Genomic DNA, 21396 nt, shown 5'->3' with positions numbered 1-21396 from the left:
ATAATCATCATATCCACTCCACCTAATTAATTTTAGTATACATGATCCTAAATTTGATTTGTGGCAAAATGATCATGGCAGTTGACCATGGTCATAGCTGATTAGTATGCTAATTAAAGTGGCTTGTTATGATTATATATCTGCAGGTTCAGGTAAGCGTGCAAGGCAACATTATTAAACTTAAGCTCTTATGTAGCGTTTGTTTTGAGGTACTGAGACAGAGACTGAGTATTAAAATTTTTGTCATTGTCTTTAAAATTTCAGTATTTCAGTACCTCTAAAAAGTAGAGACATAGGGGATTGAAATTTTTAGAGATAGAGACTGAAACTTTAATAATATTTTATACCTAAAATACTTTCATTTCAATTAATTAATTCCAATTTTACCCTTTGTGCAAATTAAATTAGAGTTTCATTCTTGTTTCAATTCCTGTCTCTCATTTTACACCAAACAAAATACTGAGATTTATTTCAATCTCTGTCTCTTAGTCTCTGTCTCTCAGTCTCAGTTTTTCTGTCTCTGTCTCTCCACCAAACGCTACCTTATATAATATTATAGGTGTAAGTGTATGTACCTGTTTACGTCACGGTAATACTATAGAAAAAAAAATTAATTTATTTTATTTAGTATTTATTGATTATTAATAAATATTAAATAAAATAAATTTAAAAGTTTTGATTGATCTTTTATTACTTTTTAAATATTATTGATGACGCCATGTGTTAATATAATGCGGTCCCCCATGCCAAAAACACATATAAATTAGAAAAACATTTTATTTTATTGTGTCTGTCTAGAAATATAGTTGGTTAATCTATACAGTGAAAACTGAGTGTGGACCTTATGTATGTAAACATTTAATACAAAGAATTCTAATTTTGGTTACTGAGTTCTGAAATTGCATTATTATAAGGAAGCACACTACTGAGACTAAAATAAATATGCTATTTTCGTTGTGCTTTGAAGTTTGGACATGTCAACTTTGTAGTGGTTTGTGTTGGAAGGAAGACCAAGATAATAAGGAACGACAGGGACAAATCAAAACATGATTGTACTCTTTATCTTTTATCACAGTAAAAATATTTAGGTGTTTGCTATGATGTCTAAAAGATATGAGAAAATATTTAGTTTGGTCTTTAAAGTTACACTCGAGTCTTAATTTAGTCTTTGAAGTTTTAATTGCTTCAATTTAGTCCTTGAGCTTTTTAAATTTTAATCACGTTAGTCCCTACAGTAGTTTTCGTCACATAATCAATTGAAAAGTTTGGGAACTAAATTGAGGCAATTAAAATTTTAAGGACTAAATTGAGGTTCGAGTGTAACTTTAGAAACCAAATTAAGTATCAGGTCTAAAAGATATTGTCTAATTGCTAAAATAAGTTAAATAATTAATTTTAAATTTAAAAGATAAAAATTAAAAAATTTTAAATATTTTAAAGTTATTATAAAAAATAATTTAGACAAAAATTAGACACCAAATAAAAGACACCATAAAATTGACCAAATATTTAATTATTTTTTGACGAATATGTAATATACAATGCCAATAAACTATATTTTAAATGGCATAATCTCTCCATATGTATAGTACATAATAAGTTTGTGTTTTGCTGAACTATATGTTAATCTTTAATTTTTATAAATACCTTATTAAAATTGACTTTTAAAATATGGTTTTTCTTAATAATTTTGTTAATTCATGTCTTAAAAATACATCTTAAAAATATTATAAAATTTTTTTTTGTTAAAAGTTATTAAAATTAAATATTTTTTACATTTCTGGTATATTAAATACATAAAAAATTCAATTTTTTTTTATTATTATACTCTTAAAACGTGTGTTTAGTGCATAAGATAGTTAACTCTTTTTTTTAAAATAATAACATTTATGTTTGGTAAATTAAATTAAAAGTAAATTTTAATAAATAAAAATAATAATTATATTTAATAAAATAATTTTTAAAATTTAAAATGATCATAATAAATATAAATAAAGAAAAAATTTTGACCGTAAATAAAATTTGATATCAATACTTAATTAATTAATTAAAGGTAAATATGAATATTTATTAATATACATGAATTATATTATATTTTTTAAATTTTATTAAGTACAAATTAATTTTAAAAAATATATCTTTATATGCTTTTAATAATATTCTTAGACTTTTAAAATTATGAATACAAAAACGTGATCTTTGTAATTTACCAAATATAAAATATGATATTTATATTTTAAAAAAATACAAATATTTTTTAAATTTTTTTTATCAAATTAAGTCTAAATAGCCTTACTATGAATGTTAACTCCTAGTTGAATAATGACACAAAATTCTACATATATAAAAGTACATTCATGTTCTTCCTCCGAGTAAAATTGACTTTGAGGTAAATCACCTTTGAGCAAATTCCAAAAAAAAATATGATAATGAGAGGGGTCATTTTCCAAAAGCCATCAGAAAAAGGCTCTAGTCAAAAGGGCAATGGAAAAGTTTAAATAAAGGAACCTTTGCAATTAGAGTTGGATTAAACTGCCCCACAAAGCTAAATGCATAATGGGGATTATTTTTAAGGAAAGTATATATATAATTTTGGTCCCTTTGATTGGTCTGAAATCACATGCCTATAATGTAGCTTTGGAAATAGCAAAAAACACTAATCATAATTAGTCAAGCCGTTTTGTTGTTTGTAAGCATATTTCCTAGTGCCACACAAGTAAATTTGACTAGGTATTATTGGGTGTTTTTGTTTTAACTTTTTAAAATAAGAATTTAGCTAACATGGCTAGAAAAGATATATATTATAGTTATAAATTAATAGTTTGTAAAGGTTTAATATTTTTTATTAATGATAATTTTAACATGTATGTTTAAGATATATATTTAGTTATAGAATTTTAAAATAAAATATATTTTAAATAAATAAAAAAAACAGTTTTCAATTTTTTCGTTGCTGACATAATATTTTTTTATATCAATTTTCAGTTTGCTTTTAATTATATAAACAAATCAAGTTGTAAAATCATATTTAAAAATAAGAAATAAAAAACAAGCACACACATATAAACATGGCATATATAAATATATTGTTTCAGAGAAAATTTGACTTCTAATTAACAACACTATTTGAGAGACTAAATTTAATTATACTGAAAGAATTGAGTAGTGATTATTTGTTATTTTAAAGATTTTAATGCATATAAAGTAGATACATCAAAATATAGTTTCTATATTAGATATATTAAAATTTTGAATATAGAAAGAATGATAAATTATTAAACTAAAATTTAATCATTAAATTAATTATTATATATTATTTAATTTATTTTTAATATATATTTTAATATATATTTTATATAAATAATTAATTTAATAGTTAATTTCTAGTATAAAATCATCGCAAAATTAAATTTCTATCCCCTAATAGACAATGCTTGTAAAATCGCTGAAATTTTATTTTACGACAATTAAAAATCGCCATAAGTTCCTAAAAAAATCGCTGCTAATTGACGTGTCGCTCACTCTCTTGTAGTTAATATATATATATATATGCTTGAATAATTTAATTTAACAGGTATATAATAAATTTAATATAATTTTTTCACCGACTAAAACCTTTTTTTTCTTCTGGGAGAGAGAGTCTTGGTCCCACCAAACTCCATAAACAATGCAAGTGAAAAGCATTCGAATGAGAAATGTCGCATGCATAATATAGAAACTGCATTTGTTCTATGAACCAAAAACAAAAATTGCACGCATTTGTTTAGAATTAATCATTTGTTTTCTCTAAGTATTGATTGGTTTTGAATCCAAGAACTTTGACTCTTCCACTAAAGATTTCAAGTAGCAGAAAGTCACTATGTTAGCTCCATTTGGGCCCCATTTTCAATGGGTTAAATATAAGATGCCAATAACGATATCATTAACAACAAATTAAACAATTAATTTGGATAAGTCGAGTGGTGAGCTCATTCGTCCGTTTAAATAAATGTTAGAGATTTAGATTTAGTTTTATGCATACAATAATCTATTGGTCAACCACAAACCTTTAAACAAGCTTCAATTTCACGATAAATTAATCATTAACCTATCAAATAAAAAATATCATAGACAACAATAAAAACAAAAACAACAAATTAAACAAAAAATGGGCATAATGTGAGTTTTTTTTTCCTCTTTCTTTTCATTTTGATTTTTAATTTGGAGGAGGAGTAAGTAATTCAATTGTAATTTAAAATTGTTATTTGCACACGCTAAAAATGACTACTTTATTCCTAATTGTATTACTACTATCAAATTAAGTTACCATATTAATATAAATAATTAATTTTTAAATTTATTATTTAAAAAATTATCTAAACACATCAATTTTATTGACGATTGTACAAAATTTTAGTATATAAAAATTAAATTATTTAATTACATTACATAAAATAATGTAATATTCCTTTGATAGGTCAATGCAAGGAGAAATGAAATTTTTAGTTGTGATATGAGTAATGGAAAATTAGACAGATATTGTCATACAAATAATTATGGTCAATTAAAAAAGAAAAATATATATCAAGAAATCAATTTTTTTTTTACATTTAAACCAATACTAGTAATTTTTTTTATACTAAAAATAGTAGTCTCTTAATTTTTTTTAATTAAAAATAGGATGTATTATTTATTTTATTTTTTTTATATATGGAATGTTTTGGAACCTATATCAGCATTTAGAAATAAGAAAGGTTAGTCAAAGGCACATCTCAAAAGATGTGACTTTGAAGTTGGGTTGGCAAAGTAGTAGATTTTGACAAGGCAAATTAGATATATCCCTAAAAGTAGATGTGTTTCTTCCATAATGGCCAGACAACACCACAAAGAAATTAAGATAGCTCTTATGAGTTATGATCTCTACCCTTCTCTCTCTCTTTCTCAAGGCCAAGTTATGTTTTTTTTTTTTTTTTATTATTGTACATTGTATCTTTTAACTCAATTGATTAAGAACTAATTTATTACAAATTTGAGTTTTATTTAACAGTTTATCATTGACTAATAGATTGTTATATGCACAAAACGAGATTCAAACCACAACACTTACTTAATCGGACGAATAAGTTTACCATTCGGCTAATCTAAAATAATTTAACTGTTTAAGTCAAAGTTATGTTAATATATGTTGTAGTATAAATCATTATTTTTTATTTGGATTTAAGGGCACATGATAAATTTATCACTAATAAAAAATTTTAAATATTTTTATTTAATAAATATAAAATAAATACTTTAAAAATTTAAATTTTTTTTATATTTTTAATACAAAAATTTTATTTTATAATCTTGACGTAATACATAAATCCTTTTTATTTTATTTTATCTAAGTTGGTGTTTAGCATGTAACTTTTATGATCAGAATGGAATTTTGCACATTCTCCAAAACTGGCACACACTTTTTAGCTGTTGTTAAAGGTCGTCCGGGATTTAGGGAGAAAAGATAAGCATGTTTTTTAGGAGGGGATTTTGACGGAAATTAGACACTAATTATAATCAAAGTGTTTGTGTGACTAATGTTTTGGTAAGCACTTTATTAATTAGTTAACTTCATACTAGATCGTCCCATGTTACCTTTTTTGCTTAACCTTATATTATATATTTTACGAGTATACAATAAATTATTACTAATAAAAATTTTTATAAATGTTTTATTTCAATAAATATATTAAAATTTTAAGTTTTACATAATTTATATAATTTTTTAATTAATAATTTTAATATACATATAGTTAAATCGTATATATATCACCTTAGTTTTGTCCTTTCCGTCGCAATCAAAGGTTCACAAAACAAGATGATGTTTTTTGTTTTAATTAATTAATTAATTATTATTAGTATTTAATTAATTAATAGTATCTTCTTTTCTAAAGTTTGCTGTGTCTGCGTTCGTGACCATCACAATGGTACCTGGCGCTGGCAGTGACATTATATTATTATGATTCATGAATTATTATTGCTTTGGTCAAAGTGGTATGATAAGAGCCATGTGATTAGTCACAAATATAGACAACTTTTTTTTTTTTTTCAATAAAATTAAATAATATACAAATTTTTTATCCTTTTGAAATACTTTTTTTTGTTTTATAAAATTTTGCTTTTAATTTTGATTTAGTAAAATTAAAATAAGATGGAAACTCAGATGCAGTCGACTTCACGTAAAATTGATAGATGAGAGTCGTTAGATAGTTTGATTGATTTGACTAAATTTTCATCTAATGACTCTCAGCTATTAACTTCACGTAAAGTCGACTGCACCTGAGTTTTCACCTTAAAATAATTTATTTTAAGTACTGATTGATAAATTAAATATTGACATAATACGTTTTGTTAAATTAGTGTTTCAGTTTATCACAACATAATTTAACCTGTTATTTTTAACAGAACAAACTAATCATAGAGATTAAAACTAACATTTTTTAAATCTTATTAGACCGAAAAAAAATTATAAAAAAAAATAAAGATAGAAAATGAGTATTTTATAAAAAACGAAACTTATTTAAGCCACTTTAATTTTATTGGGTGTTCATATATATATATATATATATATATATATATATATATATATATATATATATATATATATATATATATATATATGGCTAGTTTTTTAAAAATTAATTATTACTATTCTCATATCTTTCGTCATGTTTACAAAAAAGATAAATCGACGATCTTTTCACGACGAATTTCTTAAGAACGAGATCTTTGACAATAAACGCTCGAATTGAATTTCTTCGAGAATAATAAGCTCTTAATTTGTATTCAATAATAATAATTGAGTTTGCAAAACATATTTTATACATGAGAATATATAGAGTACTAGTTAAGAACAACAACTTGTCAATAAAAGAAATTAAAATAATGTTTAAAAAAAAGTGATGAACAAGACTTGACAATTATGTGATTATAGCAGTAAGGATTGTTTTTGTTACAACATAGATGTGGATCTATAGTTGGTATTGAAGATGGTTTATTTTTTTATTTTTTATTTTTATTGACGAGAAAACAAAAAATATCAGCTACCTATATATAGTAGGAAAAAAGCAAATATAAAGAAACTTTAGGTTTAGGCAGATGTAGTCAAAAGCATGCAGGGTGTATATACAGTAGAAGATCGATTTTATTATATTGGATCTGGATTCATGAAAAATTTCACTCAACATAACTATATATAGCCTTGCATTTTCTTCAACACATGTGGAATAGGGATGAACACAAATTAATTAATTAAGAGAAAATTTCGCTCTCTTTTTTTAGAGATGTTAAAATGATATTCTTCTTCCTTCTATTTGTAAAACATATATTTTTTTTTCTTATAACTTTTAAAAAGCCTCATTTTTAATCCATTTTAAATTTTTTGTGTTAACTAATGTTAACTTTCTCTATTTTTCAAAAAAAATAATTTGTTTTTTACAAAAATATCCTTTAATAAAAATTTTATTTTTTTGGTCATTAAATTTTGCATATCAAAATATTCTTTAATAAATTATTTTTTTATTAATTAAATTATATTTTTATCAAAATAATTTTTTAAAAAATTTAATATTTAAATTTTTTTTAAAATCCACTTCAATAATTTTTTAATTATTAAATTATGATTTTACCAAAATTTTCATTAATAATTATTTTTATATTTTATTATTAATTTTCCGATATCAATATATATTATTTTAACATTAAATAAAAAAATTTTACCACTGTTATAATATGCATAAGAATTAATATATATTGATATTGAAAAATTAATAGTAAAATATAAAAATAATTGTTAGCAAAAAATTTTGATAAAAAGATAATTTAATAATTAAAAAATTATTGAAGGATATCTTAGAAAAAATAATTTAATTATTAAATTTTTTAAAAAATATTTTGATAAAATATAATTTAATCAATAAAAAATAATTTATTAAAGAGTATTTTAGTAAGTAAAATTTAATGACAAAAAATAAAATTTTTGTTAAAGGATATTTTTATAAAAAAATTTATTTATTTTTAAAAATGAATAAAGTTAATATTAGTTAATACAAAAAATTTAAAATAGATTAAAAAAAGAATTTTTAAAAATTATAAAAAGAGAAAAAATATATTTTATAAATAAAAAAAATATCATTTTAACATCTCTTAAAAGAGAAAAGTAAAATTTTTCATTAATTAATTAAACAACGTTATATCACTACCATTTTATTAACTGTTATTGTGTATGAGTATAATAATGAATATATTAACATTATTGATTAGTTATATTTTTTGGAATCATTTTCATGATTACTAAATTAATATCCATTTACAACTGGTCTCAACGGATCAATACTTTGATATGACATTGTCCTTGTACAAGGAAACAATGATACGAGAAGAAGTATGTTGTTGAATTAAGCAAAGTATTAAATAAATACATAGTCCATTTGACTTTCTATTAATTACTTGCCTGGTATAACTCTAAATTAGTAAGAACATTTATCTCTCAATCAAAAATATATTTGTATACTAAAATTAGTTACTAAAATTAGTTAGTAATGTATTTTTATATAAGGTGAATTCTATCCAACTCCCTCTAAAATAACATGTAAGTTACCCTTCATGATGTGTCACATTTTAATTGGTCATTACTTAACTATAGTTGGGTTATTTTGTAATTTATTATTTGAGATGGGTAATTGTATAATTTCTTAAAATATTAAAATTCTACCCCATTAATTGATGGTGAATTCTACCCAACCCCCTCTAAAATAACATGTAAGTTACCCTTCATGATGTGTCACATTTTAATTGGTCATTACTTAACTATAGTTGGGTTATTTTGTAATTTATTATTTGAGATGGGTAATTGTATAATTTCTTAAAATATTAAAATTCTACCCCATTAATTAAAGCACGTTTTCACGCAATCTCTTTCTACAGTGCATCATTTCTTAACGGGTCGTTGAATTCCCATGGCTCGTAACTTCCCTGTTCTTCCCAGTATAGCCAACGCGGACTTCATTGCTATCTCTTGTTCTCTCACTCAATCCCCCCCTTTTTTTTTTTTTTTTTTTTTTGCCATGAATCACTCTTTACCAATATCAACATCATTAATGGTTAGTTCGGTTATTAAATTTTTTCATTAAAAATATATATATTTATTTAATTACAAGATGGAATATATATTCATATTTAAAATATAATATAATAAAATAAATCTATTTAAAATACTTAAAAGTATAATTAAAATCATGAATATATAAATATAATAATAAAATTTATACTCTAAACAAGTAAACATATTTTTTATCATACATAAATTGTTTAAAAAATAAATATATTATTAAAATTAATAATACAAATTTAAAATAATAAAATCCAATTTTTTACTGTATTTGTTATAATATTTTTATTCTTTTAATTTACAATTTATTAGTACTTTATTATTTAATTAATGATTAAACAAATTATTTTTATAAAAAATTATGTTTTGTATTATCTTATAGAAGAGACCAATATATTAGTTTAAAAAATAAAGTAAAATGAAATTTTAAATAAAAAATATTTAATATTAAAATTTTTAAATATAAAAATAATTTGTATAAATATTTAAAAGATAAATATAAAATATATGCATAAAATAAATAAAACAGATAAAATAGAAGTACTCATAAGAAATAAATAATTATTTTTGTCTCCTTTATTTATTTTAAACATGTATTTTATATTTATATCCTGAATATCTATATAATTTGCTTTTGTATTTAAAAATTTTAATATTAACTATTTTTTATTTAAAATATCATTTTTACATTAATTTTTAAATTGGTATATTGGTCTCTTCTTTAAGATTATACAAAAAATATTTCTCATGAAAATAATTTGTTTAATCATTAATTAAATAATAAAATATTAATAAATTAAAAATTAAAAGAATAAAAATACTATAAAAATTACTTGTAAGAAAGTTGAATTTTATCATTTTAAATTTGTGTTATTAATTTTAACAATTTATATTTTTTTTAAATAATTTATGTATGATAAAAGATATGTTTACTTGTTTAGAGTACAAATTTTATTATTATATTTGTATATTCCTGATTTTAATTATACTTTTAAGTACTCTTAATAGATTTATTTTATTATATTATATTATATTTTACATATGAATATATATTCCATATATTATTTTTAATGAAAAAAATTTAATAACCAAACTAACCATTAATTATATTGGTAAGGAATGATCCATGGTAAAAAAAAAAAAAAGAGATTGAGTGAGAGGACATGAGATAGCAATGAAGTCGATGCTGACTATACTGGGAAGAACGAAGAAGTTACAAGCCATGAAAATTCAACGACTCGTTAAGGAAGGATGCACTGTAGAAAGAGATTGCGTGAGAACGTGCTTCAATTAATGGGGTAGAATTTTAATATTTTAAGAAATTATACAATTACCCATCTCAAATAATAAATTATAAAATAACCCAACTATAGTTAAGTAATGACCAATTAAAATATGACACATCATGAAGGATAACTTACATGTTATTTTAGAGGGGGTTGGGTAGAATTCACCTTTATATAAATATATGTATATGTATATTTTAATTTATTTTTAATATATATTTATATCAACATATATTTTATACTAATCACTGATTTTGATTACACATGTAGTATAATCAATTTTTAAATACCTTAATAATTTATCTAATTATATTAGTTGTACACTAAAATCAATTATTAAAATTAATAACTAATATAAAATATATATATTAAAATAAAAAATATATATTAAAAATAAATTAAATTATACATATATTTTGTATAAATAAATAATAATTTTATATTAATAACTAATTTTAATATATAAATAGTATTTCTACCATTTATCAGATATTAATAATTAATAACATCTCAATCCTTTCTTATAAATAGGAAAATATCTTTTAAAATAAAAAAATTAATAAAACAATAAAAAAAAGAGAATAATTATATATAATTGAATTTGTAATTTTATGGCTATATATATATATTCAAGGTTAGTCTTTGTTTCTTTGTGTTACCACTGCATGCTAACTCAAGGTGAAATTCATGTATTGATAATATATATACGTGGATACTCATATACAATTATATTCATGTGAAGTTGGTAGTTAAAAATTATTAAATAATAAATTAAATATATCAAATTTTTTAATGATTTTAAACTAATAACTTCACATAAAAATACAAATGCATGAGTTTTAATTTCACCGTTTATTTATTTATTTTCGTTTGATGTGTAGGGTACGGACGTGCGTGGTAGTGAGGAAGATGAATATCCGGCGCGCAATCTGATTGGTACAGTGCAGTAGTTTAATCTGCAGGATCAAGATCGAATATGAAATGATGATCATGATGGCAAACAGTGAAACCGAATCTTCATTACCGATTCAGATCAGATACAAGAATGCATGCATGTTAGTCGTACTGTCGTACACCATTCTCCATATCTTCTTACAAATTCAGTGCTGCATAGTGAATAATTATTAAGAAATATTATTTGTACACTAAAATTAGTCACTAATATATTTATGTATAAATATATATGGTTTAATTTATTTTCATAATATATTTATATTTCAGCATGTATTTTATATTGGTGACTAATTTTAGTGTACACGTAGCATAACACATAATTATTTGGTGTATAATAAATCGGTTATGTTATGTGTACACTAAAATTAGCCACCAAGTCAACTATCAATATAAAATACATATTGAGATTTAAATACATATTGAAAATAAATTAAACCACATATATTTATACATAAATATATTAATAACTAATTTTAGTGACTAATTTTAATATACCAATAGCATTTTTGATAATAAATAAGACTGTAATCTTCAAGTGGAGATTCACACTAGTTCAATTGTCTACCCTTTTGGTAGCAGCCATGCAGATTCAAGATGAGAATGACTATTCTTTTAATATTTTTTTCTTTAAATTGATGTTGTAAAATGTAACATAGGAGAGAGGATCAATTCTCCATCTAACATTTATCTAAATAACAAGAGTAAATATTTAAATTGATCTTCAAAAAAACTTTAAATTAGATTCCAAAAAAAAAATTATTTTTAAAAAATTAGAATCTAGATTAATCTCTTTGTTTTTTTTAAAAAAATTAGTTTATCTTATAATATTTTTTAAAAATTTATTTTTCTAATACTTATATTAAAAATTTAATTAAAAGAAATGGAATGAAAAAAATTAATCTATCAAAAGAGTGTAATTTTAAAAAATTTTACAGAGAATAAATTGTTTTCTTTTTCTGGTTGACTGGTCAAAAATTAATCTATCATAGATCTGAGCTCCATTTAAAAATCTGTAGCTCGCAAATAAATTATTTCATTCATTTGGCGAAATTTGAGTATTCTGAGCTGACTCAACCCACCTTAAAACCAAAGCACCTATTTGTTTTTGGTCATGCAAAGTAACCAATTTGAAATTACAAAAAGAGTCAAGGAGAAATGGCTCTAAAGACATACTCATGGGCCATGGCATTCCAGTGGTCCAATCAACACCGTTAACTGTTTGAAGGAAACGTGGGCCATATATGCTTCTGAGCCCAATAAACCATGGCCCAAAAAGAGCGTCAGTGTTTTATTCTGTTCGTAATAATGACATCATAAACTAGTTTTAGTAAAAAAACCTCAATATTGCATGGTCTGTTGAAGAAAAAGCTCGGTTTAGAAAAGGGTTTAAAAAGTTTTTAATTGACGTCAAAACTGGTTTACGAGGATAATCAATCAAATTAATACGGTGATGATGATTATGTTTATGTAGCTGAAAAGGAACCGAAGGAATAACTAATAAGAGGGCTTTTGTGGTAAAACTTGTAACGTCGGTGGTTGAGTTTAGATCAGGTCAGATCAGATCGGAGCAGAGTGTCCCTCCGCCATGTACAGCGGCTCCAGCGACGGCGAAGCCCATGACCCCCCTCAGAGGAAAATCCCTCCCGCTTCCTCCATGTTATGGGTCCGTAACCTTCGCCGTTTCATCGGATCCGGTGCCGGCCTCGGATCCGAAGCCTTGATGGGTTCGCATTCCTTTATTTTTTTCCATTAAGCTTTTCAGTGAAGAATTTCATTCTGTTCTCTCAATCTCTTTGTTCGATTCAGCAATTAATTCGAATTGTATTGGAATTTGGAACTATGGTTTCACTTAATCTGTAACCCTAACTTGCTCTTTTTCAGAGCTTGAAACGAAGAGGATTTTGCTCGACATTTTCAAAGAAAAGCAGAAGAAAAGCGCGGAAGCTGGTACGATTCCAAGTTTCTACAAGAAGGCATGTGAAATCGTTACTTTTTCTTACTTCATTCTAGTATAATAGTATTTTTTGTTGTTGAGTTTAAAATTTATATATAATACTCGTACCCTGGTATGTAGAGTAGCTCTTACATGTTGTATCTCATCATAGAGTCATAGGTAATTTTATCTTCGTTAACAGATTATATAGGATAGCTGGATAGGCATAGATGTTTCAACTCTGGAGTTTGATTAACTTGGCATTTGTTTAAAGCCTCAATATGATTCTTGAAAATTTATGTGTCTTCATGCAGAAACCCGAAGAAGGATCAATCAGTCATAGAGTACAGCGATTGGCAAAGTACAGGTTTCTGAAGGTATCATTTTCTGGTTAACCTATTCATTGGTTGTATCTGCTTAAACTTGTGATACTTTTCTCAGTTGGTGACATTCTCCCTGTTTACTGAACAGAAACAATCAGATCTTTTACTGAATGCTGATGATTTGGACGCAATGTGGGTTTGCTTAAGAGAAAATTGTGTAATAGATGATGCTACTGGCGCTGAGAAGGTGCACCACTTTCCCATCTGCCTTTGCTTCCCCATTTCTTAAATTTTATTATATTTACACCTGGGTTTATCCTCTGGGAATAGGGCAGTACGATAAATCCTTAGAGCCACCACTATTTCTTTTAGAGTAGGATGAGTTTAACTGGTCCCTCCATCCATGGTTATATAAAAAAGATTAATGATAAAACTTTTAACATCTGCCATTACATATGTTTTTTGCCTGTTTCATAGAAACAATGTCAACATACTTTTTCTTGTTACATTTGCCATATAACACTTGTTGACACTTATTGTTAAGCTCAAACTTGGACTTTACTTTTCATGGATGATGCCTTTCCTTGAATTGTTTTTTGAGTTCTTTGTCTTTGTACTGTTTTTTTACAGCAATCCTGATGAATATTTCAATTTGTTTGGTAGATGAATTATGAAGACTTTTGCCACATAGCCTCTGTATGTACAGAACAAATTGGTCCAAAATGCCGACGCTTTTTTAGCCCTTCAAACTTCATGAAGTTTGAGAAGGATGAACAAGGAAGAATTGCCATTTTACCCTTTTACCTTTATGTGATGCGTACAGTACGTCACCAGTCAACTTATATTATTTCATTGGCATTTTTGTTTCATCATTGTTAATTCTTAAATGGGTAAAGTATATTTTTTATCCCTGAAGTTTGGCAAAAGTTTCAAAAATACTCCTAAGTTTTATTTTGTTTTAATTTTGTCCCTAAAGTTTTCGATTTGCATCAAATATACCCTCAACGGCTAAATTTTCAAAAAATTTAAGACTAATCTAACAATAATACATGAAAATTATACTTGATTTGTTTGTATTGAGGGTTGTTCTTATGATATTGTTGTTGAATTAATCTTAAATTTTTTGAAAAATTAGCTGTCAGGGGTATATTTGATGCAAATCGAAAACTTTTAGAACAAAAATTGAAACAAAATAAAACTTAGGGATATTTTTGAAACTTTTGTCAAACTTCAGGGACAAAAAGTATACTTTACCCTTCTTAAATAGATATGTGGCATGGGTTTTTCTTTCTTTCTTAACAGTTGTTTTTCTTTTGTTTGCTTGTACCTTGAATCTATCTGATGTCTAATGATTGCTACCTAATCGTTATGGCTATTCAGGTTTCTCTTACACAGGCAAGAATAGATATGAGTGAACTCGATGAGGACTCTGATGGTTTCCTTCAGCCACATGTATGGATTCTTATTGTTATTGGGTTTCCTATTTAGTGTGCTCTTCATGTGCTTAACATGAAGATGAGAAGCAATGAGTTTGAACAGTTTCTTATATAAGATGATTAGGTTAACCTTGAATGTCATTTACTATTCTCTACAGGAAATGGAGGCATATATACGAGGTCTTATCCCCAACTTGGCACAATTACGTGATATGCCAGAAGCCTTTGTTCAAATGTATTGTCGTATTGCTGCACACAAGTTTTTCTTCTTTTGTGATCCTCATAGACGAGGTTTGCATGTCTGACCGACATTTGCCTGATGTATTTTCAACTAATTGCTAACTTTCTTACCCAGTAGTATTTTAGAGCTCTTATATAATGTGTTTCCCTTAAACAGGAAAAGCTTGCATCAAGAAAGTGTTGCTTAGTAATTGTCTCCAAGAACTAATGGAGCTTCACCAGGTAGATTGCATGAGAAGTTCTTAGTTTCCATTTCTGTTAGAACCAAACCACTTAATGTTCATTTCATGTTCTTTCTTTCTCTTTCTTGCTGTTTCATTTTCACTGTACCATCTGGTGCACTTCTTTTTATACGTTCACCCTCATGATTGGTTCACCCTTATAATAAATTTCTGAGCTGTAATTTGGTCAATTCTGATAGGATTTGATTCAAAGCTTTGACTATGCTTTTATCTGTTTCAGGAAAGTGAAGAAGAAGTCACAGACACAGAACAAGCTGAAAACTGGTTCTCTTTGACTTCTGCTCAACGTATTTGTGGTGGGTTTCTTGTGTAGCTTAGTTCCGACTCGCATCGTGCTCCATTATTCACCTGCGTGGCCTTTCGTGATATTTGCATGCGTAGTCTTTCAAATTTGAAATGTTATGGCCCTATCTAAGGGTTGAATTTCCTGATAAATTAGAGCTGTGAAGAATATAATTTAAGGTTGACATTATTTCAACTTTTTTGTTCCTCGTTTTGGAAAAAAATCTGTATATGCAGATATGTTTCTTGCCCTTGATAAAGATGCAAGTGGGTCATTGAGCAAGCAGGAGCTTCGAGAATATGCAGATGGGACTCTGACAGAGATTTTTATCGAGAGAGGTAAGAAATTGTTTCCATTTGTCAATTGTTATGGTGTAAATTTTTTGGGGGTATTTACCTCGTAGGTTGACATCTATTGACTATTGCATGTAATGTTCAATTGCTCGTTTACTTAAATTTCCTATTGGTAATAAGACACTTGTTGCTCCGCTCCCTTATCTGTTCTCCATGCTACAGTGCATCCTTTTGTTTCCCCCATTTTGATGATTTCACTGTTAGATAGCAACGCCTTTTGGACTCTGTGTTGATGTTTTGTCTCATACTTTTATGTTTAAATTCTTTTCCTACAGTATTCGATGAACATGTTCGCCGAGGAAAGGGTGGTAGTGGAAATGCCCGGGAGATGAGTTTCGAGAGTTTCTTGGACTTTGTTCTGGCTTTAGAAAACAAAGACACTCCAGAGGGGTTGACATACTTATTCCGGTGTCTTGATCTTCAAGGAAGGGGCTACCTAACTACAGCTGATATTCACTCCCTTTTCAGGTAAACTGTCATGCTGTTGCTATACTGTCTATTTAGCATTTACCAATATATCTTTTGCCATTTTCCTTGTACTCTTTGGTCCTACTTTGGCTTGCAATGTTTTCTTTATACAAAGTTTTCAAACTTCTAATATCTACAAGATAATGGTATGTAATGTTAATATTGGAAGAATAGAAGGGGAGCATCCACATGGGGAGATGTTGCCTGATACAATCTTCCTACATTAAACTACTGTTTTTTCCTGCTTGTAGCACTTGAGATGATCCTACAAGTTTCAAATAGACAGTAACAAGTTAGTTAGTAGATGGATCCTAAAGAGATCCGGCATTACTAGAGACAGTTTTTGCCTACTAAAGGGCCCTTTTTATTTATAAACAGGGATGTGCACCATAAATGGATTGAGGGTGGCAACTACGAACTTTGCATCGAAGATGTGAGGGATGAAGTGTGGGATATGGTTAAGCCGGCAGATCCCCTTAAGATTACATTGGCTGATCTACTGGCCTGCAAACAGGGCGGAACCGTGGCCAGCATGCTCATCGATGTGCGCGGTTTCTGGGCTCACGACAACAGAGAAAATCTACTTCAGGAAGAAGAAGAGCCAGAGGAGGAATAACCCATTGTTCATCATGGCACTTGCTAACAGAATATTGCTCGTCTTAATGCCCATTCAACTTAGAATTCTCACAGGATGTAACCAATGCTCGTGTTTTGAGTCATTAGATGTGTATTAGTTTTGCTTCATCTGCATGTTGTGTTATATGTAAAACGTTAAAAGTAGTGTATCTAGCCGCGTGTAGTTCGAACTTTTCCTTTAGCTAAATGCTTGATATGATTATATGTTAATAATGGGCCCGCATGATTAGAAGTTATTGGAGTATCTTTTCTCATAGGAAAAAGAAAGTCTAAACTAATTTTGTGTGAATGGAAGGAGTATCTTTGTTTAAGTGTTATTTAAGTGTGCAATCTTATGAAGATAAAGGCACAACTAGCCACCATTCGAATACAATTGACAATTAATAAACCAGACCGAATTGAAAAGATACCAAAAATTTATGAATCTACAAAAGAAATAGAAATTCTCAGATAGGTTGGTGTAAACTTGCAAAATTTTGTCGATTTTAACAATGATAATTAGTTGAAACAAGTTACAACAGCTTCAACTGACTATATCCTAATTTATTATATATGTAAATTATTTTAAACATTTACTTTACAAAACTATGTAAGATAATTACATAAATAAGAACAAGTGAATTGTTTTAAATATTTACTTCTTAGTTCTCGCTTTTTGAATATCATCACATCATATCACCGAATCACGCGACGGCGTCGTATCACACATAGAGATGCGACAAATCGTAACACTATTCTCCGCGTCACAACCAATCGTTTTTGCTCCCCTCCTAAATCCGAATTTAGGGTTTTCCGGAGGTTTTTGCTCCCGTCCCCTGCAAAATTCAACCTTGTCTCATTTCACTGATTCATCGTCGTCGATCTGTCAGAAAAATTATAACTCATGCGGGGATCTTATAACAAAAACCTGTTCTTGTACCACCTCACTGTCATCACAAGAACCCCATCACCCTCATTTCTGATCCCTTCCCCTTTCCGTGCTCCCAATTACAGCACAGTCACAAAAACCCCGGAAATACAATCCTTTACGGTGAATTACCTCGTCAAAAAGTGTGGGTTCCTCCCAGATTCCGCTCTTCAGGCTTCAAAATACGTCCTCTTTAAGAGTCCCGAGAAACCCGACTCAGTCATCGCACTCTTCAGGAGCTTCGGGTTCTCAGATTTGCAGATTCACAATGTCATTCGGAAATCGCCCAGGGTTCTCGTCAGCAAGCCCAAAGAGACCATCTTGCCCAAGCTCCAGTTCCTCATCTCCAAAGGTTTTTCAAAATCACAACTTGCCCGCATCATCGATCTCAACCCTCTAATCTTGCAAAGAAGCTTAGAGAGACACCTAATCCCCACTTTCGATTTGTTGAACAATTTCCTTCGTTCTGAAGAAAGGACCGTTGCTTCTATTTTACATTCTGTCCAAATTTTAACTTCTTCAACGTCGCATGAAAATCTTAATTTGCTGGTTGATTTAGGGGTCCGTGAGAGAAGCATGGCAAGGCTACTTCACCAATGGCCTTGGTTGCTTCGATTCAATTCTGCAGGCCTTAAGAGTATTGTAGATGAAGTCATTAAAATGGGGGTTGATCCCGCCAAGGCTACTTTTGTTCCTGCATTGTATGCTAAGCTGCTTCCAAAGTCCATGTGGGATAGGAAAGTTAAGTTGTACAAGAGGTTTGGATTAACTGATGACAACATTCGTGAGGCGTTTGTCAAGAACCCTTTCTGTATGCTGAAATCTGTGCAGAAAATTGAGGCCTGCATTGAATTCTTTGTCAAAGAACTCGGTTGGAAGCCCCTTGATGTCACCAATTATCCGCTTCTTCTCTCGCTGAATTTGGAGAAAAGGGTTGTTCCCAGGGCTGCTGTCTTGAAGATTCTTATGGCCAATGGTGTCATTAAGAGTGGTAGGAATTTGTTTGCATACTGTGTTTCGGAAGAGACGTTCTTTAAGAATTATCTGAATCGTGATAAGAATCATGCTCGCGACTTATTGAAGTTGTATCATGAGAAAATGAATCTTCCAGTAATGGATAGTAAATTGATGTCTTGAGCTTTGTGAATACCTTTTTGAATTTCAGTCTAGTTTTCTGAGGTTTCATTTGATAATTTGCATTAATTTTGCCATGAACTGGTTTTTTGATGAATCAGGCAGTAATATCTGTCTGCATACTAGGCTTAGTAGTTAGTTTTAGTGAACTGGGGTTCAGTGTGTGTGAGATGTGGTGCTTTCAGGGTATTCTCTGGGAATGCTTCTAATCCAGCATGCTGAGCTGCCATCTTTTTAATATTTTTTGCAACTGCACGTTGTCTAAGAACCTTGTGGTGATTAGGGAGGACTGAAGATTGTAGTTCACAATTTTATCTTTCAATATTTTCCAGGGGGAGATGAATATAATCCTCTCCACATTTGTCTGTAATTTTGGAACATGATGTGATGCCGTTGATCCTTGCATCAGCAATGAGCCCCAATGTTGATCTTCTTTCCCCTTTATGTTTCTGGTACAAAGTCTTAATGTAATTTTATTCTTGCATAAGTGGTTTTATTGATATTAGTCACCGTTTAAACTAGTTTGAATTATTTGAAGATGTATTCCATTATCTATATAGATTTGAGATAGTAAAATTCAAATGAATTTTTAATTTTTAGGGTAAAAAACTCAAATGAGCCAAGGAGAGCTCATTTTTACGCATATCAGCCAAATCAGAATTTGCTACAACAATCCACCGGATCACATATTTATATAATTCGAATCAATATGAATCGAACTAGTTTTGAACATAATTCGAATTGATTGAATTCGAATTACTCCGTATCACACTTACCACGTAATTCGAATCAAGTTGCAACGAATCATGCTTCGAAATTTGCGAGTAATACGAGTCAAGTTCATTCGAATTATGAAAGAGAAGTTCGAATTCTATTAATTCGAATTACTAGGAGAAGGACACATTTGAGGAGTTCGAATCATATCGATTCGAATTAGTTGATTTTGGCCACACTAAGTAATTCGAATGGACTTATTTCGAATTACAATGGATTCGCCTATATAAAGAGTTCGAACCAAGTTCATTCGAATCACTTTCTCATTCTCACCCCCCAACAAATCCCAGAGAAAACGACCAACATTCGGGCCGAGTTTGACCGGAGCGGCTTATTCAGGCGATGGGGGACGATCCGGAGAGGCTTTATCGTTTGGATGGAGTTGCTCATATTGTCGGGGTGATCAACGACGAGGTTAGTGGTCTCTGATGTTGCGCTTTTCATAGTGTTTTCTGTTATGATAGTGGTTTTATGATAGTGGTTTAGTAAAGTGGTGTGGGCCAGTGATTTTTGTTAATGGTTTTTGATAGTGGGTTATGTTAGTGTTAGCGGTTTAGGATAGTGGTATAGGCAAGTGGTTTTTGTCACCGGTTTTTGTTAGTTGTTTTTGTTAGTGGTTTTTGTTAGTTGTTTTTGTTAGTGGTTTTTGATAGTGGGTTATGTTAGTGTTAGCGGTTTAGGATAGTGGTATAGGCAAGTGGTTTTTGTCACCGGCTTTTGTTAGTTGTTTTTGTTAGTGGTTTTTGTTAATAGTTTTTGATAGTGGGTTATGTTAGTGTTAGCGGTTTAGGATAGTGGTATAGGCAAGTGGTTTTTGTCACCGGTTTTTGTTAGTTGTTTTTGTTAGTGGTTTTTGTTAATGGTTTTTGATAGTGGGTTATGTTAGTGTTAGTGGTTTAGGATAGTGGTATAGGCAAGTGGTTTTTGTCAACGGTTTTTGTTAGTTATTTTTGTTAGCGATTTTTGTTAATGGTTTTTTATAGTGGTTTTAGCGTATGTTAGCGGTTTAGGGAAGTGGTTTATGGTAGATGAATAGGCTACCGGTTTTTTTTAACTTTATTTGTTCTTTATGAAATGAATTGTGTATGTTAGAGGTTTGTGAAAATGTTCTAATTATGCGGTTCATCTACTGTCCAGCCTCGGCGTTGCATATCCAGCGTTAGGCGGCAGCAGGGGATGCGGCTTGATGAGAGGTACGTTCCGTACTTGCAGATGGCCGGCTTGTACCATCTTGCGAGACTGAACGACAGATGGTTCCGACTTGACGAGCCTCTGGTCAGTGCATTCATCGAGAGGTGGCGTC

The 21396-nt window shown here is 28.5% G+C and overlaps 2 protein-coding genes and 1 non-coding gene across 3 annotated transcripts; all 3 read left to right on the top strand.

Annotated features, from left to right (window-relative positions):
• Window positions 1–12707: 12707 nt before the first annotated feature.
• LOC112723057 (probable serine/threonine-protein phosphatase 2A regulatory subunit B'' subunit TON2) lies at window positions 12708–17595 on the top strand. Its single transcript, XM_025774281.3, has 12 exons — window positions 12708–13088; window positions 13246–13337; window positions 13612–13674; window positions 13769–13867; window positions 14284–14442; window positions 15001–15072; window positions 15215–15347; window positions 15454–15518; window positions 15759–15834; window positions 16058–16159; window positions 16450–16642; window positions 17021–17595. The coding sequence occupies exons 1-12, from the start codon at window positions 12950–12952 to the stop codon at window positions 17256–17258; spliced, it is 1431 nt and encodes a 476-aa protein (XP_025630066.1). The 5' UTR covers window positions 12708–12949; the 3' UTR covers window positions 17259–17595.
• LOC112725755 (small nucleolar RNA snoR104) lies at window positions 16819–16936 on the top strand. Its single transcript, XR_003164841.1, has one exon. It is a non-coding gene; the product is annotated as a small nucleolar RNA snoR104 (small nucleolar RNA).
• Window positions 17596–17933: 338 nt separating the features above from the next.
• On the top strand, window positions 17934–19763 carry LOC112723055 (transcription termination factor MTERF15, mitochondrial-like). The gene has a single exon (XM_025774280.3). The coding sequence runs from the start codon at window positions 18162–18164 to the stop codon at window positions 19320–19322; it is 1161 nt and encodes a 386-aa protein (XP_025630065.1). The 5' UTR covers window positions 17934–18161; the 3' UTR covers window positions 19323–19763.
• Window positions 19764–21396: the final 1633 nt, after the last annotated feature.

This window comes from Arachis hypogaea, chromosome 11 (assembly GCF_003086295.3).
Source record: "Arachis hypogaea cultivar Tifrunner chromosome 11, arahy.Tifrunner.gnm2.J5K5, whole genome shotgun sequence".
Lineage (NCBI taxonomy): Eukaryota > Viridiplantae > Streptophyta > Magnoliopsida > Fabales > Fabaceae > Arachis > Arachis hypogaea.
The sequence above is the reverse complement of the archived record's forward strand: the minus strand, read 5'-3'. Positions and strand labels throughout refer to the sequence as shown.